Source organism: Lingula anatina, chromosome 2 (genome assembly GCF_051362555.1).
Source record: "Lingula anatina isolate TDL-2025a chromosome 2, LinAna3.0, whole genome shotgun sequence".
Classification (NCBI taxonomy): domain Eukaryota; kingdom Metazoa; phylum Brachiopoda; class Lingulata; order Lingulida; family Lingulidae; genus Lingula; species Lingula anatina.
Genome location: NC_141768.1, coordinates 7435135 through 7462055, shown reverse-complemented (window position 1 = coordinate 7462055; position 26921 = coordinate 7435135). Strand labels below are relative to the sequence as shown.

The 26921-nt window shown below is 34.9% G+C and overlaps 1 protein-coding gene across 1 annotated transcript in view; it reads left to right on the top strand.

The window, feature by feature from the left end:
* LOC106172395 (dynein axonemal heavy chain 6) overlaps positions 1–24659 on the top strand; it is a 45976-nt gene extending 21317 nt beyond the window's left edge. Inside the window, exons 43-77 of the mRNA XM_013553082.3 lie at positions 8498–8629; positions 8881–9052; positions 9438–9601; positions 9889–10020; positions 10209–10369; positions 10538–10688; positions 10868–11049; positions 11346–11532; positions 11849–12003; positions 12364–12544; positions 12969–13094; positions 13366–13475; positions 13720–13882; positions 14142–14224; positions 14532–14769; positions 15095–15583; positions 15794–15966; positions 16388–16748; positions 16961–17067; positions 17298–17424; positions 17811–17957; positions 18311–18484; positions 18732–18922; positions 19237–19330; positions 19459–19699; positions 19892–19992; positions 20144–20248; positions 20523–20637; positions 21033–21154; positions 21420–21590; positions 21959–22045; positions 22323–22569; positions 22896–23059; positions 23380–23602; positions 23817–24659. Coding sequence (XP_013408536.1) covers positions 8498–8629; positions 8881–9052; positions 9438–9601; positions 9889–10020; positions 10209–10369; positions 10538–10688; positions 10868–11049; positions 11346–11532; positions 11849–12003; positions 12364–12544; positions 12969–13094; positions 13366–13475; positions 13720–13882; positions 14142–14224; positions 14532–14769; positions 15095–15583; positions 15794–15966; positions 16388–16748; positions 16961–17067; positions 17298–17424; positions 17811–17957; positions 18311–18484; positions 18732–18922; positions 19237–19330; positions 19459–19699; positions 19892–19992; positions 20144–20248; positions 20523–20637; positions 21033–21154; positions 21420–21590; positions 21959–22045; positions 22323–22569; positions 22896–23059; positions 23380–23602; positions 23817–23920 — 5880 coding nt within the window. The 3' untranslated portion in view covers positions 23921–24659. The remainder of the gene's footprint in view (positions 1–8497; positions 8630–8880; positions 9053–9437; positions 9602–9888; positions 10021–10208; positions 10370–10537; positions 10689–10867; positions 11050–11345; positions 11533–11848; positions 12004–12363; positions 12545–12968; positions 13095–13365; positions 13476–13719; positions 13883–14141; positions 14225–14531; positions 14770–15094; positions 15584–15793; positions 15967–16387; positions 16749–16960; positions 17068–17297; positions 17425–17810; positions 17958–18310; positions 18485–18731; positions 18923–19236; positions 19331–19458; positions 19700–19891; positions 19993–20143; positions 20249–20522; positions 20638–21032; positions 21155–21419; positions 21591–21958; positions 22046–22322; positions 22570–22895; positions 23060–23379; positions 23603–23816) is intronic.
* Positions 24660–26921: the final 2262 nt, after the last annotated feature.

The following is a 26921-nucleotide window of genomic DNA, read 5'->3' as shown; positions in this document are numbered from 1 at the left end:
CTTTGCTTATACTATTAACATTGTGGGAAATTGTGGAAAATTTTGAAAGAGGTTGAAAAAGAATGCTAACATTGTGCCTTGTTCACTTTCCTTGCTCTCACATAAATTTTTCCACTCTTGTATTTTTAACAAAGAGATACATACTAGAAAACACAGGATGAAACTTGTGATATATGAAAAAGTTTGCCAGACTACTGAATTATGTATTCACTGAAACTAAAAAAAATTGAAATTGCATATCGCCCATGCAACCTACTTAGTTTGAATTTTAAACATTTTGAGCAATGTGGGATATTAGAATCCAACATTTTATTGTACCACCAGCGTTAGCGCTGGCGGTACACATGGTTTCGGTCCCGTCCGGATCGTTCCGCCGGCTCCGCCGGCTCCGCCGGCTCCGTTGGCTCCGCCGGCTCCGCCGGACGGCTACCGTTACCGCTTCTCCTCCTAGACGGTAAGGGCCCCCGTACCCATCTCATGGATTTAGGTCACCTATAATCTCAACTCGTTCCACGTAAAATTTGGGCTTTGTCGGTATTGGGGTCTGGGTGTGGCACTCATTGCAATGCACCCTTGTCTAAAAATGGCAAAATTAAATGCTAATTATCTACCCTACGGAAGGAGTTATGGGAAAAATTTCTATAGACGGCTTTCCAAAAGTCATATGTGTAGATTTCAAATATACCCTTGGATTTGACCTTTGACCTCTACTTCAAGGTCAAATGGGCCAAAATTTTCAAAAAAATGAAATTTTTTACGAAAAAAAATTTTTTTGCCCTGTTATTCAGACACCACACAGACTTAACCAATAATATTATTGGAAAGTGTTACCCTTCAGGTCATCTTTTATCTCCATGAATTTGGGGTCAATTGGTGCATTTTCACGGGAGTAGCGGCCATAAGATACTGAAACTGAAAACTGTCTCTAATTCGGGAACCGTTAATGCTAGAGACCCATTCTTTTTTGCATTTAGTAGAGCATGTAAAGCCCAACACTGGAGGTGGTCTCGGTTTTTTTGTATTCCATACGGTTTTCGAGTTACGCTGTATCAAAAAGTACATATTGGTGGTAAAAGCAAAATGTGCAGTACGGTAATGGATAATAAATTTTGAACTCTGGAAAAACTAGAGGATCAGAGAGGCGATACCGCCTCCGAATATTGTACCACCAGCTGGAGCAAGCGCATTCGTATAGACCCCCACATACGCAAAATAAGGGACACAGCCACTAGTCTTATGCTTGACAAGCTGTAAAAATGCAATCAACAAGAATTTTCAAAATACGCAAAAAATATATATAACTTAAAATGGTACAATCAAAGTTAAGTTCATTGTAAGGTAGGTCAAAGGTCAATTTCAAGGTCACAGTAAATTTCCAGTATATGACTTCCTATTCAACTTCAATAGTAACTATGGACCTATCTCTGCCAGGTTTGGAGTTAAAAGAGAAAGAAATTTGCAGAGTTCAGTTCATGATTATAAGTAGGTCAAAGGTCAATTTCAAGGTCACACTTAGATTGCCAGTATATGACTTCCTATTCAACTTCAATAGTAACTATGGACCTATCTCGCTAGTTTTGGAAATAAAAGGGAACCAAAATTTGCAAAGTTCAATTCATGATAAAAAGTAGGTCAAAGGTCAATTTCAAGGTCACGTTTAGATTGCCAGTATATGACTTCCTATTCAAGTTCAATAGTAACTATGGACCTATCTCTGCCAGTTTTGGAGATAAAAGGGAACCAAAATTTGCAAAGTTCAATTCATGATAAAAAGTAGGTCAAAGGTCAATTTCAAGGTCACATTTAGATTGCCAGTATATGACTTCCTATTCAACTTCAATAGTAACTATGGACCTATCTCGCTAGTTTTGGAAATAAAAGGGAACCAAAATTTGCAAAGTTCAATTCATGATAAAAAGTAGGTCAAAGGTCAATTTCAAGGTCACGTTTAGATTGCCAGTATATGACTTCCTATTCAAGTTCAATAGTAACTATGGACCTATCTCTGCCAGTTTTGGAGATAAAAGGGAACCAAAATTTGCAAAGTTCAATTCATGATAAAAAGTAGGTCAAAGGTCAATTTCAAGGTCACATTTAGATTGCCAGTATATGACTTCCTATTCAACTTCAATAGTAACTATGGACCTATCTCTGCCAGGTTTGGAGTTAAAAGAGAAAGAAATTAGCAGAGTTCAGTTCATGGTGAAAAGTAGGTCAAAGGTCAATTTTAAGGTCACATTTAGATTGCCAGTATATGACTTCCTATTCAACTTCAATAGTAACTATAGACCTATCTCTGCTAGTTTTGGAGATAAAAGGGAAGCAAAATTTCCAAAATTCAGTTCATGGTGAAAAGTAGGTCAAAGGTCAATTTCAAGGTCACATTTAGATTGCCAGTATATGACTTCATATTCAAGTTCAATAGAAACTATGGACCTATCTCTGCCAGTTTTGGAGATAAAAGGGAACCAAAATTTGCAAAGTTCAATTCATGATAAAAAGTAGGTCAAAGGTCAATTTCAAGGTCATATTTAGATTGCCAGTATATGACTTCCTATTCAACTTCAATAGTAACTATGGACCTATCTCTGCCAGGTTTGGAGTTAAAAGAGAAAGAAATTAGCAGAGTTCAGTTCATGGTGAAAAGTAGGTCAAAGGTCAATTTAAAGGTCACATTTAGATTGCCAGTATATGACTTCCTATTCAACTTCAATAGTAACTATGGACCTATCTCTGCTAGTTTTGGAGATAAAAGGGAAGCAAAATTTCCAAAGTTCAGTTCATGGTGAAAAGTAGGTCAAAGGTCAATTTCAAGGTCACAGTAAGATTGCCAGTATATGACTTCCTATTCAACTTCAATAGTAACTATGGACCTATCTCTGCCAGTTTTGGAGATATAAGGGACTAAATGTTATAATTTTGGAGTTACCTTAATGTGCCATAAATTTCCTACAGAAAAAATTAATTAAAATAAAGAAAAGGTCATTTTGGTCAAAATTCTTGAAATGGGAGGTGATCTGAAGTTCCAGAAGTTCAAATTTGATGAAATAATGTCATTTTTGACCACAAGTTGTCTGCTTTGCCAAGCCTTATGTTTTATTTTATCGGAGTTCAAAATTTATTATCCATTACCGTACTGCACATTTTGCTTTCACCACCAATATGTACTTTTTGATACAGCGTAACTCGAAAACCGTATGGAATACAAAAAAACGGAGACCACCTCCAGTGTTGGGCTTTACATGCTCTACAAAATGCAAAAAAGAATGGGTCTCTAGCATTAACGGTTCCCGAATTAGAGACAGTTTTCAGTTTTGGTATCTTATGGCCGCTACACCCGTGAAAATGCACTGATTGACCCCAAATTCACACAGATGAAAGATGACCTGAAGGGTAACATTTTCCAATAATATTATTGGTTAAGTCTGTGTGGTGTCTGAATAACAGCGCAAATAAATTTTTTTTTCGAAAAAAAAATTCATTTTTTTGAAAATTTTGGCCCGTTTGACCTTGAAATAAAGGTCAAAGGTCAAATCCAAGGGCATATTTGAAATCTACACATATGACTTTTGGAAAGCCGTCTGTAGAAATTTTTCCCATAATTCCTTCCGTAGGGTAGATAATTAGCATTTAATTTTGCCATTTTTGGACAAGGGTGCATTGCAATGAGTGCTACACCTAGACCCCAATACCGACAAAGCCCAAATTTTACATGGAACGAGTTGAGATTATAGGTGACCTAAATCCAAGAGATGGGTATGGGGGCCCTTACCGTCTAGGAGGAGAAGCGGTAACGGTAACATGGCGGCGGAGCCGGCGGAGCCGGCGGAACGGACCGGATGGGACTAAAACCATGTGTACCGCCAGCGCTCACGCTGGTGGTACAATAAAACATAAGGCTTGGCAAAGCAGACAACTTGTGTTCAAAAATGACATTATTTCATCAAATTTGAACTTCTGAAACTTCAGAGCACCTCCTATTTCAAGAATTTTGACCAAAATGACATTTTCTTTATTTTAATTAATTTTTTCTGTACGAAATTTAAGGCACATTATGGTAACTCCAAAATTATAACATCTAGTCCCTTATATCTCCAAAACTGGCAGAGATAGGTCCATAGTTACTATTGAAGTTGAATAGGAAGTCATATACTGGCAATCTTACTATGACCTTGAAATTGACCTTTGACCTACTTTTCACCATGAACTGAACTTTGCAAATTTTTCTTCCCTTTTATCTCCAAAACTGGCAGAGATAGGTCCATAGTTACTATTGAACTTGAATAGGAAGTCATATACTGGCAATCTAAATGTGACCTTTAAATTGACCTTTGACCTACTTTACACCATGAACTGAATTTTGCAAATTTTGCTTTCCTTTTATCTCCAAAACTGGCAGAGATATGTCCGTAGTTACTATTGAACTTGAATAGGAAGTCATATACTGGCAATCTATATGTGACATTAAAATTGACCTTTGACCTTCTTTTCACCATGAACTGAATTCTGCAAATTTTGCTTTCCTTTTATCTCCAAAACTGGCTGAGATAGGTCCGTAGTTACTATTGAACTTGAAAAGGAAGTCATATACTGGCAATCTAAATGTGACCTTAAAATTGACCTTTGACCTACTTTTCACCATAAACTGAACTTTGCAAATTTTTCTTCCCTTTTATCTCCAAAACTGGCAGAGATAGGTCCGTAGTTACTATTGAAGTTGAATAGGAAGTCATATACTGGCAATCTAAATGTGACCTTAAAATTGACCTTTGACCTACTTTACACCATGAACTGAATTTTGCAAATTTTGCTTTCCTTTTATCTCCAAAACTGGCTGAGATAGGTCCGTAGTTACTATTGAACTTGAAAAGGAAGTCATATACTGGCAATCTAAATGTGACCTTAAAATTGACCTTTGACCTACTTTACACCATGAACTGAATTTTGCAAATTTTGCTTTCCTTTTATCTCCAAAACTGGCTGAGATAGGTCCGTAGTTACTATTGAAGTTGAATAGGAAGTCATATACTGGCAATCTAAATGTGACCTTAAAATTGACCTTTGACCTACTTTTCACCATAAACTGAACTTTGCAAATTTTGCTTCCCTTTTATCTCCAAAACTGGCAGAGATAGGTCCATAGTTTCTATTGAACTTGAATAGGAAGTCATATACTGGCAATTTAAATGTGACCTTAAAATTGACCTTTGACCTACTTTTCACCATGAACTGAACTTTGCAAACTTTTCTTCCCTTTTATCTCGAAAACTGGCTGAGATAGGTCCATAGTTACTATTGAACTTGAAAAGGAAGTCATATACTGGCAATCTAAATGTGACCTTAAAATTGACCTTTGACCTACTTTTCACCATAAACTGAACTTTGCAAATTTTTCTTCCCTTTTATCTCCAAAACTGGCAGAGATAGGTCCGTAGTTACTATTGAAGTTGAATAGGAAGTCATATACTGGCAATCTAAATGTGACCTTAAAATTGACCTTTGACCTACTTTACACCATGAACTGAATTTTGCAAATTTTGCTTTCCTTTTATCTCCAAAACTGGCTGAGATAGGTCCGTAGTTACTATTGAACTTGAAAAGGAAGTCATATACTGGCAATCTAAATGTGACCTTAAAATTGACCTTTGACCTACTTTACACCATGAACTGAATTTTGCAAATTTTGCTTTCCTTTTATCTCCAAAACTGGCTGAGATAGGTCCGTAGTTACTATTGAAGTTGAATAGGAAGTCATATACTGGCAATCTAAATGTGACCTTAAAATTGACCTTTGACCTACTTTTCACCATAAACTGAACTTTGCAAATTTTGCTTCCCTTTTATCTCCAAAACTGGCAGAGATAGGTCCATAGTTTCTATTGAACTTGAATAGGAAGTCATATACTGGCAATTTAAATGTGACCTTAAAATTGACCTTTGACCTACTTTTCACCATGAACTGAACTTTGCAAACTTTTCTTCCCTTTTATCTCGAAAACTGGCTGAGATAGGTCCATAGTTACTATTGAACTTGAAAAGGAAGTCATATACTGGCAATCTAAATGTGACCTTAAAATTGACCTTTGACCTACTTTTCACCATTAACTGAACTTTGCAAATTTTGCTTCCCTTATATCTCCAAAACTGGAAGAGATAGGTCCATAGTTACTATTGAAGTTGAATAGAAAGTCATATACTGGCAATTTAAATGTGACCTTAAAATTGACCTTTGACCTACTTTTCACCATTAACTGAACTTTGCAAATTTTGCTTCCCTTTTATCTCCAAAACTGGCAGAGATAGGTCCATAGTTTCTATTGAACTTGAATAGGAAGTCATATACTGGCAATTTAAATGTGACCTTAAAATTGACCTTTGACCTACTTTTCACCATTAACTGAACTTTGCAAATTTTGCTTCCCTTTTATCTCCAAAACTGGCAGAGATAGGTCCATAGTTTCTATTGAACTTGAATAGGAAGTCATATACTGGCAATTTAAATGTGACCTTAAAATTGACCTTTGACCTACTTTTCACCATGAACTGAATTCTGCAAATTTTGCTTTCCTTTTATCTCCAAAACTGGCTGAGATAGGTCCGTAGTTACTATTGAACTTGAATAGGAAGTCATATACTGGCAATCTAAATGTGACCTTAAAATTGACCTTTGACCTACTTTTCACCATAAACTGAACTTTGCAAATTTTTCTTCCCTTTTATCTCCAAAACTGGCAGAGATAGGTCTGTAGTTACTATTGAAGTTGAATAGGAAGTCATATACTGGCAATCTAAATGTGACCTTAAAATTGACCTTTGACCTACTTTACACCATGAACTGAATTTTGCAAATTTTGCTTTCCTTTTATCTCCAAAACTGGCTGAGATAGGTCCATAGTTACTATTGAACTTGAATAGAAAGTCATATACTGGCAATCTAAATGTGACCTTAAAATTGACCTTTGACCTACTTTTCACCATAAACTGAACTTTGCAAATTTTGCTTCCCATTTATCTCCAAAACTGGCAGAGATAGGTCGATAGTTACTATTGAACTTGAATAGGAAGTCATATACTGGCAATCTAAATGTGACCTAGAAATTGACCTTTGACCTACTTTTCACCATGAACTGAACTTTGCAAACTTTTCTTCCCTTTTATCTCCAAAACTGGCTGAGATAGGTCTATAGTTACTATTGAACTTGAAAAGTAAGTCATATACTGGCAATCTAAATGTGACCTTAAAATTGACCTTTGACCTACTTTACACCATGAACTGAATTTTGCAAATTTTGCTTTCCTTTTATCTCCAAAACTGGCTGAGATAGGTCCGTAGTTACTATTGAACTTGAATAGGAAGTCATATACTGGCAATCTAAATGTGACCTTAAAATTGACCTTTGACCTACTTTTCACCATAAACTGAACTTTGCAAATTTTGCTTCCCTTTTATCTCCAAAACTGGCAGAGATAGGTCCATAGTTGCTATTGAACTTGAATAGGAAGTCATATACTGGCAATCTAAATGTGACCTTGAAATTGACCTTTGACCTACTTTTCACCATGAACTGAACTTTGCAAACTTTTCTTCCCTTTTTTCTCGAAAACTGGCTGAGATAGGTCCATAGTTACTATTGAACTTGAAAAGGAAGTCATATACTGGCAATCTAAATGTGACCTTAAAATTGACCTTTGACCTACTTTACACCATGAACTGAATTTTGCAAATTTTGCTTTCCTTTTATCTCCAAAACTGGCTGAGATAGGTCCGTAGTTACTATTGAACTTGAATAGGAAGTCATATACTGGCATTATAAATGTGACATTAAAATTGACCTTTGACCTACTTTTCACCATAAACTGAACTTTGCAAATTTTGCTTCCCTTTTATCTCCAAAACTGGCAGAGATAGGTCCATAGTTACTATTGAACTTGAATAGAAAGTCATATACTGGCAATCTAAATGTGACCTTGAAATTGACCTTTGACCTACTTTTCACCATGAACTGAATTTTGCAAATTTTGCTTCCCTTTTATCTCCAAAACTGGCTGAGATAGGTCCATAGTTACTATTGAAGTTGAAAAGAAAGTCCTATACTGGCAATCTAAGTGTGACCTTGAAATTGACCTTTGACCTACTTTTTATCATGAACTGAACTCTGCTAATTTCTTTCTCTTTTAACTTTAAACTTGACAGAGATAGGTCCATAGTTACTCTTGAACTTGAATAGGAAGTCATATACTGGCAATTTACTGTGACCTTGAAATTGACCCTTGACCTACCTTACGAAGAACTTAAATTTGATTGTACCATATATATTTTTTGCAATAGTTTAAAAATTCTTGTTGATTGCATTTTTACAGCTTGTCAAGCACAAAACTGGCGGCTGTGTCCCTTATTTTGTGTATGTGGGGGTCTATATGAATGCGTTTGCTCCAGCTGGTGGTACAATATTTGGAGGCGGTATCGCCTCTCTGATCCTCTAGTTTTCCTCTTCAGGACGTGATAATCTGTGCAGCGTGTGCACCACCAGGAGGAGGACGTAACCCTGTGACACCACGTTTCATACGTCACTTCAGCATGTTCACCATTCCCACACCTGCTGAACACACACTGAAGCACATGTTTAAGGTAGGGAGAGAAGAAAAGATAATTATGTCATTGTATTATGTTTTTATAACAAAACATATCTAGTAAGCAAAAATATCCATAATTTGGTCCCGAATTGATTTAATTACCATTTTCCTCTTGTATGCTTGAATGATTATTTGAAGTACTAAAAAACAAATTTTGGACTGAAGCTAAAATTATAAATGTAAGGACTGAAATATCCTTGCAGTTTTTGCAATGTAAATGAAATGATTATAAAATTTATTTTCCAGGCCATTCTGACAGGATTCCTGTCTGACTTCCCAGCAGCTGTGAAGCAGTGTGCTGAGGGTATAGTAGGAGCTGCTGTGGAGATCTATAACCGTATGAGTACTGATCTCCTGCCCACACCAGCCAAGTCACACTACATCTTCAACCTTAGGGATTTGTCCAAGTGTATCCAGGGTAAGTGCTCTGCATGTGTGTCTATGAGTGTTTGTGCATGGGTGCATGGATGCATCTGTTTTGATTAGGTTTATTTTATGATATAACTATTGTTTAAGTATTGCAACTGTACTTAGTAAAGCATTTAAGTTATTAAGAGTAAATTATTTCTTAGAATATTAAATATTAAAACCTGTTTAAGTTGAAACATACTTTTTGGTTATGATAGTTACTGGGTAAAATTAGTCATTATTCCTATTTATCTATCTGAATTATTGAATTAACATTCAATTCATGTTGTGAAATTTCATTTAGTCTTTTTTTTTTAATCAAAATAAATCCTCATGAACTATCGCATTTGATCATGTTGTACAGATAATGGTACACATAATGTCTTCATTTTTAGGTATTCTCCAAGCTGATGTTGGTGTCATTCGTGATAACAACCAGATCTTCAGACTGTTCTGTCATGAGGCTATGCGTGTCTTCCATGACAGGTTGATCAACAATGAGGACAAGAGCTACTTCTATACCATTATGGCTGAGATGGCATCAAAACATTTTGGCCAGGTGAGAGGAAAAACATTCTTAACTTATTTCATACTATATAATTCTTATATTAGAATTATCTTGGAAATAATAATATTTTTGATACATTTTTAATTTTAGATTTTGTCTTTTCTATATAAGAGTAAATAGATAAAAATTTGTGTTGAATAAAAGCAAAACATGGCCCCAGATTCCTTATTCAGTGAGAAAAATAAATGAAATATACAGGTTAATCGCCTCATTTTTGTAACTGAATCTAGAATTGTATCATAAAGTGCATGAATGAAAACCTTTTTCTGTTCCTACAGAATGTGGACCCAGACTCTTTCACAACACATCCTATCATCTTTGGAGACTTCATAAAAGTTGGAGCAGAAAAAGCTGATAGAGTGTATGAAGAGCTCAGTAACATTGACAAGATCCGCAGTGTGCTCACAGATGTAAGTAACAACTAATTAGAAACTTTCCGTTAAGTATTTATAGATGTGTTGATATCTATAAGATTTTTTTTTTTTGGGGGGGGGGTCCCTCTTTTGAATCATAAAATGGAATATTTATGCAGTATTTAATTTAACTTAATCCTAATTATAAAGACAATTGCTGTATGCACTCTTTTTATCATCAACAGTATTTAGATGACTACAACATGAGCAGCTCTAAGGAAATGAAGCTGGTGTTTTTCTTGGATGCCATTGAACATGTGTCAAGAATTGCCCGTATGATTCGTCAGGAAAGAGGCAATGCTTTGTTGGTGGGAGTGGGAGGCACTGGGAAACAGTCTCTGACAAGGTACGAGAAGTTTCAGTATGCATATTATTATTGTTTTTCGAATTGCATTGCACCTGATATATAGTAAGATTTTTTTATATTACATTTTTTTTTTTAATATCATTTGATGTTTTTAGAATATATTTTGAGAATGAAAAACCCTATCATTTTGTATTCTTCTACTTTCAGGTTGGCCTCCCACATGTGTGGTTATCAGTGCTTCCAAATTGAGCTGTCCAGAGGTTACGGCTATGATGCATTCCATGAAGACTTGAAGAAATTATATGATCTGGCTGGCAGTCAAAACCAAGACACGGTGTTCTTGTTCACGGACACTCAGGTATGTCATGGGTATTTGTATGAATAAAAAGACATTGATATACATCGTAAAAAATGTGTCAGTATTTGTAGGATAAAATGTCAAAATGATTAAAATAGGCTTGCTTATTATTCAATTATTCAGACATTATATCAAAAATATGATATTTATGATACCAAAAATATATTTTTCTCCCAAAGATTGTTGTTGAAGAATTCCTGGAGGACATCAACAACATCCTAAACTCTGGTGAAGTTCCCAACTTGTTTGAATCAGATGAATTGGAAAGGTTGATCATTGCCTGTCGACCTGGAGCAAAGGAGGCTGGGATACCTGAGGGCAACAGAGATGCCATCTATGAATTTGCTATCAATAGAGTCAGGTGATTTTCAGTCAAATTTTCGTACCAAACGGGTTCAACTTTGAATACATAAATTATCCTGATCTTGGTCAGCCCACCATATTAGTAATTTTTTCTGAAAATTTCATTTTGTTTCATCAAACATCAAGATACATTAACTTTTATGTGATCCATTGTTATATAGACCCCAGACAAATACCACACAGATTCAAAGTTAGATAATTTCCATACCACTGTCCTATTACATGTTTATGCAGACCAATACTGCAGTACACATTTATGTCATGTATATTTAATCAGTCTCTCTCTCTTTACAGGAACAATCTTCACATTGTATTATGTATGAGTCCCGTGGGCAATGCTTTCCGTTCTCGTTGCCGTATGTTCCCATCCCTGGTGAACTGCTGTACTATAGATTGGTTTATTGAGTGGCCCAGGGAAGCTCTGCTTGGAGTGTCTAACTCATTCTTTGCTAATGTTGACCTTGGCAGAGATGATCTTAAGGTGAGAGAAATAATTTATATTTGATTTTCTATTTTTCATATTATAGAGTTGTTACTGATGTAGCTAATGAAACAGTGATTAAATTGACCTTATTCATACCAAGAATGTATCTGCATTAACATGTCTGATATTTATGCACTCACGCTTGTGCTTTTGGATTATAAAATATAATAAACATCTATACCTTATTGGTATTAAATTATTGATTTCAGATTGAATTCAGAAATGATTTTTTGATTAAAACAAACACTTAGATATAATAATTGGTGTCTGTGTATTGTTTATAGTTATTATATTTCAAATTAAAAATTGACAGCAAAAAGTTGCTGAGATGTGCTGTGAAATCCACACCAGTGTGAGTGAAATGTCTGAGAGGTTCTACACAGAGTTAAAGAGGCGCTACTACACCACACCTACCAGTTACCTGGAGCTTATCAATCTCTATATGAGCATGCTGGGAGAAAAGAAAAAGTATGTGGTCATTTGTCAATTCAAGTTTCGTAAATCTAATAACATTTGAATTTTTTACCATGTAATAATTTCATTTAATAATTTGTTTGTCTGTTATATATATTTATTTATAATTTTATTTATTTATTTATTATTATTATGTATTTATTTATTATTATTTATTTATTTATTTATTTATTTATTTATATTTTTTTTGAGCTTGTTTTGGTTGTTTTGTTTGCCACCATTTTCACCAGCATGTTTGTTTTATTACAAGACTTGAGTCAGTAAATTTGATGAACAATTCAATTTTTTCATGAACATGTTTTCACTATGAATTCTCACTGTTGACCCAGTTTTTTCTTCCTCTTTTGTGTCCAGGCAACTGGTGACTGCTCGTGACCGTGTTAAGAATGGTTTGATCAAGATTCTGGAGACCAATGAACTGGTGGACAAAATGCAGGTGGAACTGGTGGCTTTGGAGCCTGAGCTGAAGAAGAAATCTGTGGAGACAGATGCTCTCATGGAGAGACTGGTGGTGGATCAGGAGAAAGCTGATGCTGTAAGTAATAGGCTGTAAAGTTCATTTTCTATTTTATTTCTCTATACATAGTGTATTGATACAGGGTGACAATGATTTAATGAATCTGAAATATTTGACAACTTCTGTGGAGAAATGAAATAAACAAATTAGTTTGTATAGAGATTATACATAGAAATAAATAGAATGTGTTCATCTACTAAAAGAAAATCAAAGCAAGAGTATGGGTATATCTATTCATATGAGATGGACTGGAAATATAGGTCTCATATTTTTTTCCTACAGATTTTCTCTTGTTTCTGCTACAGTGTGAAAATTTTATATATGGCGTGTTTTGAGTATGAAGCTCAAAAGGCTGGATTTTATCCATTCTGAAATGCAGACTAATGTGAAAAAAGTCTTTTGAACCATAACACAAATAATCAGTTCGTCATTATTCTTGTAGGTGAGAAAAGTAGTCATGGAAGATGAAGCTGTAGCCAAGGTGAAAGCTGAGGAGACTAAAGCCATTGCTGATGATGCTCAGAAAGATCTGGATGAAGCTTTACCTGCACTTAGTGCAGCAACTAAAGTAAGAACCACTAAATTTAAATATATACTATAAAGAAAATATGTTCTTCAGAGACAAGGAAGAAAAATCCAAGAAAAATTATTGTGCAATTGTTAAAAATCTTATTTGAAACCCATGCGTACCTGTTGTCATGATAGAATGTTTGATGGTTTGTATGTGGGTTTGTTTTATTACAAAGGAATTTACAAGTCATCTAGATGTATTTATATATTTACATTGTATTTTATTCTTGAATTTGTTTAATTTGACAACAATTGTTTTTATATTTCAGGCTTTGGATGCTCTGGATAAGAATGACATCTCTGAGGTGCGTGTGTTCACCAAGCCCCCAGAGCTGGTACAGACTGTCATGGAAGCCGTATGTATTTTACTGGGACAGAAGTAAGTTGAAACACCTCTTTTGCAGTTTTTTATATCTATTATTTAATATTAAATATTGGCAGTAAGCAAAAATATTTGAGCACTGATCATTTATACTCATGATAAATAACTGGTAAGAAATAAAATAAACATTAATTTAGGTTTATGCGGAAGACAGCTTATAATAATTTCATGTCCTAATGTTTGTAGGGTCTGGTAGTTTTTGAACTGGAATTTATTAAGTATTTGAATAATATCTTTTCAGAACTGACTGGGCATCTGCTAAAGCTGTTCTTGGTGACTCTCAGTTTTTAAAGAAATTGGTCGACTATGATAAAGACAACATTCCAGACTCCATGTTGAAAAAATTGAAGAAATATATCGAAAATCCCAAATTCAATCCAGAGACAGTTGAGAAAGTATCAAAGGTACGGATGATGTGGTTATAAATACATATTTAATGATAAAAATATAATAGTTTGTTATTTACATAGAAAATGTATGTGAAAAGAATTTTCATACTGTTTGGATATTATTGCAAAAAAATGTTAATTTCAAATCAATGGTAAATTGTTCCAGAATAAATATATTTATATTCTTTAGTCATAACAGAATTGTTCTCATCTGATTGTAGTGCTTGAATGTGCCAGCATTGAGCTATGGTATATTTGATATTATTATTTCTAGGCCTGTAAATCACTGTGTATGTGGGTGAATGCCATGGATTTGTATGCCAGAGTCTACAGAACTGTGGAGCCTAAGAGACAAAAGTAAGCTCCAACATTTTACAAACCAATTCATGTTGTTTAACCATGGGATTTTCCAGGAAATACATTGTTAAGAGTTTTACTGCTTCGGGGATATAATGCAGTTTTCCATTACAGTTTTGTATGAAGCCATAAAACGTAGAATTAGTGTGTCAGTTAAAAAAATTACTTATGAAAACTTACATACAGTGGTAAATTTTAACAAAATGGAATGATTATAATTTCCTTAACCAAACTTTAGTTTAATGTAATATAAGAGATGCATTTATTTGAATGAAATGTCATTTTCATCATGATCATCATTCCCCAGGCTAGCAGCTGCAGAGTCAGAACTAGAGGCTGTAATGAGCACACTGAGGGAGAAGCAGAGCAAGCTGGCAGCTGTGGAGGAGAAGATTGCCACCCTGCAGAAAAGCTATGATGACAGCATCAATGAGAAGAGAACCCTGGAGAAGAAACTTGCCCAGACCGCAGGGCGCTTGAAGCGTGCCTCCAAGCTGACTACAGCTCTGGGAGATGAGAAAGATAGATGGGAGATGAATGTTGCTGTAAGTGGGAAACGATGTAATAAAAAACTAGAAAAGCACTCTGAGAGCGCAGACCTCTGCCAAGGCAGCAATTTTTGATTATTATTGATTATTGATTGCTTATTGATCCGGATCACCACCAAAAACTTATCAGACAGGGGTGAAAACATAACCTCCTTGGCGGAGGTAAAAAAATATGTATGCATTATGATCTGATTTATGCGACACTTATGTACTACTGCCAACTCTTTTTTTGAAAAATATTATAGGTTGTTGCAATTATGATACATGTATAGAATAAATGTACATTTAATGCAGTTTCATGTTGTCATTTTTGCTTTCACAGGATTTTGAGGTGCAGATTGGCAACGTGATAGGTGATGTATTTGTGGCTGCAGCCTGTGTGGCATACTATGGCGCCTTCACTAGCGTCTACAGACAAGAACTGGTCTCTAGTTGGATAGAACACTGCAAATCACTGGACATTCCTATCACAGATGGCATGACACTAGCCAGTGTCCTTGCTGACCCCTTTGAAATCAGACAGTGGAACACGGATGGTTTGCCCAGAGATCAGGTGTCCACTGAGAACGCCATCTTAGTGACCCGTGGTAGAAGATGGCCACTGATGATTGACCCCCAGGAGCAGGCAAACAGATGGGTCAGGAATAGAGAGGCCAGGAATGGCCTGAAGGTGGTCAAGCTGACCGATGGGACCTTCCTCAGAACCCTAGAGAACTGTATCCGTATTGGTATGCCTGTGTTGATGGAGGATGTTGGAGAAACTTTGGATCCTGCCTTGGAACCTGTTCTGCTGAAACAAACTTTCATACAGGTAATATTAGGTTTTTTTTTTTTTTTTTTTTTTTGAGCATGACGTGTGGAAAGAAATATTTAACTCTTTTCCAAGTATTGGATCAGTGCATTGTTTTAGTTTCTAACAGGTAAATTATATTTAAACTATAGAATTTGTACTCTGTGGTACATATTTTTCTTCTTTTTTGATTGTGGCTTTTTCATTTATGAATCATTTTTGTCTTGTTAGGGAGGTCGTCTGCTTATTCGCCTTGGAGACAGTGACATTGATTATGACAGAAATTTCCGCTTCTATATGACCACTAAGATGTCCAATCCTCTCTACTTGCCAGAGGTCTGCATCAAGGTTACAATCATCAACTTTACTGTCACCAAATCTGGACTTGAGGACCAGCTGCTGGGGTATGTTGGAGGCAGTAGAATTTTTTGAAAAAAATAATCCATTAAGTTATTTTAGATGAGTTTAGACAAGTAATGAAGCTCTAACTCTTTTAATAGAAAAGAAAGTAAAAATTAAAGTGAGTGTAGATAGCTATTTGAGTACACAATTACCACCTTAATAGTGCATTTTTCTACAGTAATGCGTCTCCATTAAATTTGTCTTATATCTTGTTTAAGTTCACTTATTTTCTTTTTGTAAGGTATCATTATAAATAGATGGTGATGGTGGTGGTTTTTGTAAAGTGAATCATGTTTGTTTTTTTCCTATAATTTCTTTATTTTCTTAAATTAGATATACAAACCATTTTGCTGTATCATTGAACATCATCTGTAAGCTGATCAGCATAGTATTATTTTTAATTTTTTATTGCTCTCATTTCAGAGAGGTTGTGAGCTTGGAAAGACCAGACCTTGAGGAGCAGAGAAATCAACTGATTGTCAGAATCAATGCTGACAAGAACCAACTGAAACAAATAGAAGACAGAATTTTGAAGCTGCTCTTTGAGTCAGAGGGCAATATATTAGACAATGAGGAGTTGATCAACACTCTTAATGAGTCCAAGGTGACATCTGGAGTGATCACTCAGCGTCTGGCTGAGGCTGAGAAAACTGAGGAGAAAATCACCATTGCCAGAGAGAAATACAGGAGTGTGGCCACCAGGGGCTCTGTCATGTACTTTGTGGTGGCAGACATGGGGGAGGTGGATCCCATGTACCAGTTTTCATTGAAGTACTTTAAACAGGTGAGCTATAATTGTCCAATAGGCAGTAAATTTAGCCTAAATGCCCTAACAAAAACCTTGAACAATTTGAAACAGCCAAAATGACTACCATTGAAATTTCCAATAAGATATAAGACTTCATACTTGTTGAATTTTGGCAGGCAACTCATAAAGGATATATTGCTACAGTGTTTCTTGATGATATTAAAAATGTCTCTTGTGACTTTTTCCAGCTCTTCAACATGACCATCCAAAACAGTGAGAAGAGTGATGATCTGAGTGTCAGGTTACAAATCCTGCTGGACTCAACTACCAGGGTGGTCTATGAAAATGTGGCCAGGTAATTATCATTATTATTATTATTTTATGCTAAGTGACATCAGCTATACACATTAGCTATGTACTATATGCCTAGTCAGTTTTCTTCTTTTGCCAGGCGTTTTTTCTGCATCTTCTTGCATAATATAACAGTATGTAAGGACAGTTGGAGCTGCAAAAATGATTTTAGTAATTTTTTTTCTTATTTTCTTGAATTTTGTCAACACAAGTATTTGCTGGTTACTTTTGCAGAGGTTTATTTGAGAAGGACAAACTGGTGTTTTCCTTCATGTTGTGTGGAGAGATCATGCGTGAGAGAGGAGAGATTACACCAGAGGAGTGGAACTTCTTCCTCAGAGGGGCAGCAGGAATGGACAAGGTAAGAGAAACATACTGTATTACATGAGAGACATTAGCATCTTAATAGTAAGTAGTCATCTTGAGTTTTAGCATATACAAACATGGATGTTCTAAAATCAGGAATGAAACCCGTTAATCCATTAAAGAGTGTTAATAGTAGATAGACTATATTGAAAATATACATTAATGCACCCAGTGTGCCTCAGTGGTATCTTTGCCTGCAATGTCTAATAAGCTTCTCATGATATTTAGGTTTTTCAATAAAGAATTCCATTAATAAAACAATCAGTTTAATTTTTCAACATCTGATTAAACAATATGAGCCCATTTTCAATATTTTATCTAGTCTAAGTCTATACTGTGTAACTTAATATTTTTGGTCTAATGATTTGTCTTGTTTTTCAGCAACGTCCACCAAAACCAGATGTGGACTGGATCCACCAAGGCACCTGGAACACCCTGTGTGACCTCAGTGACACTCTGCCAGTGTTCAGTGGTATACATAATGATATCATGGCCACACCTGTCTTTGTGGAGATGGGAGATCTCAGGGTAAGTAGATGAATTTTTAAAAAGTTGAAGAATATTAATCTCTTGTTTGTGAAGGGCATTTCAGTATTTTGATAGATTTTTATATTTGATTTAGACATTTTGAAATTGTTATGTTTAATTTTTATTTAATTTCTGTATAAGTATTGTTTTTGTCGAAATTAATGAAATTTCACAATTAATCTATTACTTTAATACTAACAAAAGACCAGTTATGTTAATAAAAAATTAATAAAAATTTGAAGAGAATATCATGAAAAAAAAAAAAACAGACCAAGATGGAAGAAAGAACAAGCTTAGTAAGACAGGCAAAAATGTAAAGTTTTCAGGAACTGATTTGGGTTTTTAAATTCCAGGTGAGTTGTAATCCTGACACCTGGCCCACCTATGGCCCGCTGCCCCCAGAGCCAACCCCCTTGAAAGAGGGAGAAGAACCACCAAAGGATGATGGCAAAACTAAAGGGCACTGGAACATGAGACTGACTAGCTTCCAGAAACTTGTTGCTATTAAGTGTTTTGCTGAAGAGAAGGTAAAATATTGAAAACCATAAGGAGGACAATTCATTAAATGTTGTAGATCATCAGTAAAAATATATTGTTATAATTATGAATATTTAGCAATTCAATTTTGTATTTAAATTTTGGTTCCATTTTCAGCTAAGTTGCAGTAAATTCAAAGATTACATACCATAATTAATGACATCCCATATTACATATTTGCTTTTTAGTATGTCAACATTTTTATTTATACATTATGTACCTTTTTGCCTTGTTCAGGTCATGCTGAGCATCACAAACTTTGTCCGCCAGAACCTTGGACAGTCCTTTGTTGAAAGTCCATCTGTTGACCTGGCCACTCTGTATGAGAACATGACCAGAGTGACCCCCCTGGTGTTTGTGCTCAGCACTGGTTCTGACCCCATGGGGGCCTTCTTAAGATTTGCCAGGGAGAGAGGATACACTGACAAGTAAGAAATATGATTGAAAATGTAATTTGAGAAAAACTAAATTAATTCAGTTTTCGAAAGATATTAAAACATCTTTGAAATTCAGTTTTTGGATGATTGTGTTGTTATTGGAGCAAGATTTATACTGCCCCTAAATTCATATAGTATTATAGCTATTAAAATATCCTTTGATTCATAATTAAAAGAATGTGTAAGTTAAAGTTAAGAATGTAGTTATTTTAGACATTTATACCAGTAAATTTATTTATCAATAATATAATAGATGCCATTGAAAGTTCTGTGTCAGGTTTCAACGATGATTTGTGTTTTTACAGAATTCAGGCCATTTCCCTGGGGCAAGGTCAAGGTCCAGTGGCTGAAAAGTTGATTGCAGAATCTATCAAGAATGGAGACTGGGTCTTCTTACAGGTAATTTTGTGAATTTTAAATGAAACTATTTTTATTTTTAAATATATTTTTAAAAATCACAGAATATGATAAAGATTTGAATGAAGTAAAAGAAGCAAAATTATAAAGTTTGCTTTTAAATATTTCAGAATTGTCACTTGGCAGCCTCCTGGATGTTGTCCCTGGAGAATATAGTAAAGGGACAACAGGAGGCCCCAGATGATATCCACGAGGATTTCCGCCTGTACCTCAGCTCCATGCCCTCAAAACACTTCCCTGTCTCTGTGCTGCAGAACAGTGTCAAGGTCACCAATGAGCCCCCCAAGGGACTTAGGGCGAATATCAAGAGAGCATTTACTGAAATAACACCACAGTTCTTTGAGGAACACAGTAAGTTCTGAATGAGAAAATCGGTTTTGTCAACAAGGAAATAATATATATTATTTAATTTGGCATAACCTAATAATGTCATGTCTTTGTTCTTGCTTTTAAATCAATTAAAACACTCCAAAGTTCACATGAAAGTTATTTTTTCACCCATCAAGTTACTACAGATCACTTAGAGTTTTGTGCCTTTTTCAGTTCTTGGTCTTGAATGGAGGAAGATTGTGTTTGGAATATGCTTCTTCCATGCCATTATCCAAGAGAGGAAGAAATTTGGTCCCTTGGGTTGGAACATCAAGGTAAAAATTGTATTTCCAAATCTTGCTTTGTACAGGAATAGTTCAAATTTGAGGCCAACGTTGATCTAATATTTTGCTAAAACCCATACAATCTTTTTTTTTGTCAGGGGTATATTTGTATTTTCTAATGTACACTTATTTTTTATTACAGTATGAATTCAGTGACAGTGATCGCGAGTGTGCTCTCCTCAATCTGCAGATGTTCTGTGCTGATGGAGAGATTCCATGGGACACACTCATTTATATTACTGGAGAGGTGAGATATTGACATGTGTATTGATATACCGATACGTAGAACCATTTTTAGATACTAGATTGTTTTTGTGTCCTTTATTGTGCAGCTGTGGAGGTATGAAATACAGAGATGACCATCAGAGGCCAGTAATCTCAAAATCATATACTTCCTTGACAGTCTTTTTGGATGATATATATAGCTCAGGAAAATGATCGGAGAATTGAAATAAGCAGAAGTTATGAGATTAAATGTCCATCTTAGTTACCACATTACAAGAAACAATCTTTGCTTTCAGATCACCTATGGTGGACGTGTCACAGATGGCATTGATCAAAGATGTCTGAGAACCGTGCTGAAGAGGTTCTTTGCTCCTGTATCTCTAGAGAAAGGATACAAATATTCAGAATCTGGTAAGACATTTTTGATGATAATCATGATATATTTATTAAGTCTTAAATCCATAAAAATGTCCAGTGCACTTTAAAGTTTGTAGAAAGTAATAAGTATAAACAGCGGCAGTGCATTGTTTGGAAATATTAAAATAATCCATTAGGAAATATGTCAAATGATTATTTGATGCCTTGTGTATTAAATAGAAATCAAATGTTTTCGAACTTAGGATGTTATATAATTGGGATATTTATTATTATCATATTTAATATGTTATACAAATAAAAAAATGAAAATTGTTGGACGTGTTTTTTAAGAATTTAGTAATTTTTGTTAATTTAGGGATTAATGTTTCGCATTTGCCAGATACATACATATTTGCAATTTGTTTGACTTGTGTTTGGTTTATGTCTAGGTATCTACTATTCTCCTGACGCTGATTTATTGAATGACTACAGACAATACATAGAGGAGTTACCCCTGATTGATGAACCAGAAATATTTGGCATGCACATTAATGCTAATATTGCTTTCCAAGTAAGACATTTTGCATCATCCCATAATTGTTAAGGATATTAAGATAAAAGAAATAGTCATATCATGCCCAGCATAGGTAGTATTTGACTCATTTATTAATTGAATTGTGAAAGGAAATGTCAGAGAAATAGGGGTTTACCTCATAATATAAGCTACAGTGATTTTTATCTCTCTTTTCATTTACCATAAAAAATTGGGTCAAATTCTTTGCAAAAAATCATAATATGACTTCACTAAAGATATCCTTCCATTTCTTTCCTTCCAGCGTCAAGAAACCAACTCCCTCATTGGCACAATTCTGGATGTTCAGCCCCGTCTTGGTGGAGGCAGTGGTGGCAAGTCTAATGATGACATAGTGTATGAACTGGCTGAGAGCATTCTGGGCAAGATTGTGGAAAATATTGAGATGGAGAATGCGAGACAAGATATGTTTGATGTAAGTTTTTGTCTTCCTTTTTTCCTGACGGATAAAACTTTGTGTTAAAACATCTTCATTTTAGCTTATGTAATTAGGAAGCATACATTATGTACATTCATAACGAAAGTTTAGATCTGACACATTCGTTATGTAATTAGGAAGCATACATTATGTACATTCATAACGAAAGTTTAGATCTGACACATGCTTGAAGATAGCCAGCTTCTTAAAAGAGGCTGATTGGAGTAGAAATGGTAGCTGTTGTTGAAATAGGTGTTTTTAAGTTGTGTCAACTCAAAGATGAAAAATGTTTTGGAATAAACAAACATTTGACTATCAGTTTCATTTTAATATTGTAATCTCTGTATGCCAATCTTCTTTCAAAGGCTGATGCAAAGGGACGGTTAAATTCACTGACCACAGTGCTGACACAAGAGGTGGACAGGTTCAACAAATTGCTCAAAGTTATTAAGGTAATTATAAGGCAGAAGCTACATTTAAGGTTTCATATTATCTGATACTGATATCTTGCAAAGTAAACAAAATGTATGTTTTTTGTATGTATATTTTTTTTTCGTATCTGTTGACAGGCCAAGCATATTTTAGAATCCATCTACTTTTTAAAGAGCAAATTTTACTCCTCAAAACTGTAATTTTGAAACATTACTCAGAAAAAGAAACAACTATTAATTGAAGAAAAAAACACCCATTATATCTAATGAACATATTTTTCAAACCCCATGCTTTCAGAATTCCCTGAGACAGCTACTCAAAGCCATCAAGGGTTTTGTTGTAATGAGTGAGGAGTTGGAGCAGATCTATAATGCTTTTCTGAACAACCAAGTGCCCCGTCTGTGGGAGAATGCTGCCTACCCCTCCCTGAAGCCACTGGGCAGCTGGGTCAAGGATCTGGTCTTGAGGTGTGAGTTCATCCAGCACTGGGTCATCCATGGTCAGCCCAAGTCATTCTGGTTGTCAGGATTCTTTTTCCCTCAAGGTAAGTTACCTGCCTTTGGTCTGCTTTTGGATTCCCCGTTTTACGATGCTCAGACCTTGAAATGCTAAGGCCTGTTGTTCAAAATGATATTATCTAAAGATTAATAACTTAAAGTATTTGGAATTGGTAGGAAGATGTAAAGAACTGCAGTTTAGGTGGCTTTCCGACATGACAGCAACCAGATTATAATCACTGTGACATAATTGTTTGATTCCTGTAAAATTAAATGCTATGTGTGGATATACATTTACTGTTCGTCTCTTTTCCAAGCATATGTCAATAATGTTTGCTCATTTTAACTAATCCACTATTATTATTTGTGATAGGTTTCTTGACCGGTACCCTGCAGAACCATGCCAGGAAGTATGACCTGCCCATTGACCACTTGACCTTTGAGTTCATCACCATTCCCTTCTTCCGTGACCAAGCTGATGTCTCAGAGGCCATGAAAACACTCAAGTTTGGAGAGGAATTAGAAATGGATAAGGAGGTAAGAAAATAAGGATTTTACTGTCAGAAGGACAGTTTAATATTATAATGATTTAGTACGCTTAACTTTTAAAATTTTTCTGCAACAAGGAAACTTTACTTCTACAAAAATCTCTAGTTCAAAAAAATTTACTGATATTGAAGAGTAGTCATTTGCCAGTTTAAGAAAACTTGTGGTGTTTATCAGTCTATTTGCTAAATTTAAGTATATGGTTAACTGAGCAGGAATGTAGTCAATCAGCATGGGTAACCCTGACATTCAAAGTGCTTAATTCAACTGTATGTTAGTTGACTATATTAACCAACACCATTTCCTTTAAGATCCCTGCACCAGAAGATGGTGTCCTTGTCCATGGGCTGTTTATGGACGGTTTCCGTTGGAACATGGAGGAGATGAGAGTGGAGAGCTCACTGCAGGGTGTGATGAATGAGCCACTAGTGATGCTCCACATGAAACCCATGATGGACTTTGTTCCTGACCCTGCTGATTACATAGCACCCCTGTATAAGACTGGACTAAGAGCTGGAGTTCTTTCCACTACTGGTAGGTCATGCATAGATAACATGCACGCACACATGCACGCATGCACGCACACACGCACACACACACACACCTGATTCGCATGCTTGGACAGTTTTGATATCAAAATAGATATTTTAGAGATTGATATTCAGGAGTTTCCAAATAATTTTATTTATTAATTTATTTTGAGAAGGTATCTGTTATCACTTACTAAATTCAATTTTTTCCACTTCAGGCATGTCCACCAATTTTGTGGTATTTGTTCACTTGCCATCTGCCGTGCCTCAGGACTACTGGATTGCCATGGGAGCAGCATTGCTGTGTCAGCTCAATGAATAGAAAATATGTACATTCCAGCCAAGATGAGATCAAGTTATTGACAAATATGGAGAAGAAAGTATTTTGTGAGAGACATTTTATTACAATGACATACACTGATGAAAGTAAAACTTCAGATTGTTCAGAGAAATTACACTTACCAGACCTGAACTTGAGGACTATAAGCCAAACAAAGGGAAAAAAATTAATGATCTATAAGCAACCACATCTTATGTAAATATGTATATATATATTCTGCCATGTCATATGTATTAAGAAATATAGTGTACTGGGTTTTTGACATTTACCAAAATACACCAAAACACAGGTATTTTGAGTTGTGAGTTTGAAAATGTAGCACACACTGACAATAACAAATGTATATTTTTAGGTTGTGCATAATTTAAAACCGTCCAATGCTGCCAATGCACTGTTTTACTTGAATATTGTGTGTTTACTATATTACATGCAAGAGAACCCGTCCTTTTCTATACCCTTATTTCATTGTCTCTTTTGAGCACCATATGTTATTATATTTAATTCTGTAAACCCTAAGGATTTGTTTTAGAAATATACAAAATTTACTTAATTTTAGCAGTTGTAAATATGCAGTATTTTTATATGAAACATAGCTGTGATATTCCTTAAAGGATTTACTTGCATTTTAACTTTAATTTGTTAGTGAAATACCTATGTATAAAAACTTACATATTAAAGAGTGTGATTCTATTTGTATTGTGAAATAAACGTTTTAACCAGATTTTATTGACTGAAAATTGACTTTTATTGCAAAGAAAACCATTTAAGATTTGCCAAAGAAATTTAAATTTATACTTTTTTCCTCTTTATTAGGGTACATTCCTGATTGCCTACTTATTCAAATATACACATCACTGTTAATGAGCTGCATCATCAAGGAAGCTCAGTTTTTTAAATCGGAACTTTCCAGCATCAAGACAAGAGGAGGTTAATTTTATTCAAGGAAGCATTTTTCTTTCATTTATGATAATTGAATGATAGTATTACCTAAAACTTTTATTATGTTAATACTTATTTTAATTTTATTACTAATTCTTTTTTGAGAAAGCACATGGTTCTGAAAGAGAAGACTGACATTTCTTAATCCCATTACCTTTTTGTAATTTTATTTAGAAATTGGTATCACACCTATTAGACAATATGCTCTGAAAGATACTCGTGTAAAAATTGTTTAAAGAGAATATTTGAAGAAATATTCCTGTACCACTTTTAAAAAGTGGTAGATTGAATTTAACAGTAAAACTGAAGCAATTGTCAACCCAGCTACCAGTCACCTTAATGATGAGTTCTAGTCATTTTGGAACAAACACATGATAATATCCAGCAACTGCAATCCGTTATTTCATATTCTGCTTGAATAAATAATTAGCTGGGTGTTTGTTGGCATAAAATCTTTATAAGTTTGGTATCAAAGTCAAGTTTATTTGTTCACCTCTCCAGCTCTACAAAGTATAATTTTACTTTAGTCGCATTCATAAAGATTGCATTACATGCTCTTGAAAAGTTAAGCTGGCTTTAAATTTCAGACAGTTCCCTATGGCTTATAGAATTTAACACTATGTTGCAATAGTCCTTAACAAACATTAAGACGCCAGTAGAAAAAGCGACATTAAACATGAACGAGTCTGCAGTTTAAATGAAAAAAAAAAAAATACTGTAGACTTAATTCGGTAGCCTAAAGCGGTTTCCTATTTTCTAAATGACGATCAACAAATCCAGGCTGGTTTTGCAACATGGATATAGACTTGTCTTCACCTTGCCACTTTAGTGAATAAACCGGTCTATTCACCCCGCTTAGCAGAATATCGTCTCTATGTGCACGCCTTTCAACAGGACAGGTACGAAAGTAAACAATCAATTGTTAGCGATTCCATATACTTTCCCTTAATATATCAACAGTTTCAAATGTTTTCGCATGCCGTTTGCCTCATTATGTCAATGAGGCGCTCAATGAACAATCTCCGCTCTAATAGAGTTATTAGTCCTCGGGTAAACATTAGAACGGGTAAGACAACATTTCTTTAGGACATTGGCCAGAGACTGACTCTCAGACTGGAGACAAACTGCAGAGAGAACGCATCCAGCCGCTGGTTCCAGTTTACCAAATGTAGAGATATACTGGGATTTTTTTTCAGTTTACGCCGGCAATTTTTATGTTAAATTATTCATGGTCAGTTGTTTAAATTGTACAATTAAGCTTACCTGGTAACGGTTCAAAACGACACCTTGCTGGATTTCCCAGTTGCTAAGAATACTTATTGTTGGATTGTAAAAGACATCCTCTTCGAAACAGAGAACCATCATTTGACAGTGGTAAGTTTTTGGCTGTATGTATTTTTTTCAAAAAAAAAAAAAAATATATATATATATATATATATATATATATACAAGAAAATTGCATTTAACAAAAAAGCGGTGTTCTGTTGTACAGGTGAAAGCAAGTTTGTAAATATCATCTTGCTTGACGGTTCAAATAAAAGTTGTTTTATTTGAGATTTTGCTGATTGACTTAAAAGGAAAACAATCGAGAAGTAGTCATCCACCAAGGCATATGCATGTTTTTGGGGGCGAGCGTGGGAAATTATGGAACTTATTAAGATTCATACTGTATATAAAAAAACAACAATGTTATATAAAACAACATTATAAAACAAACGAAATGTGGAGCATAAAAAGTCAATTGATATACCAGATTGGCAGTAAATGAACGAAAGGCAAGAAATAATTCTGCGTTTGTCGTAAACATCTTTTTAACTATTTATGTCTCTTGAATAGTTTCATATTATAAGAAAATCAACTAATAAAATAAGCACAATGTAGAACATAAGAATGCAATTAAGTTGCCAAATTGGTAGTACCTGAACTAAAATCAAAAATGTTCTGAAACTGCCGTAAACGTCGTTTCATTGTTCATTATAATTGTTTTTTTTTTTTCTGGTCAGTGCACGTTGGCTAAGATTACTTAAGAACTCGAAGATAGTAA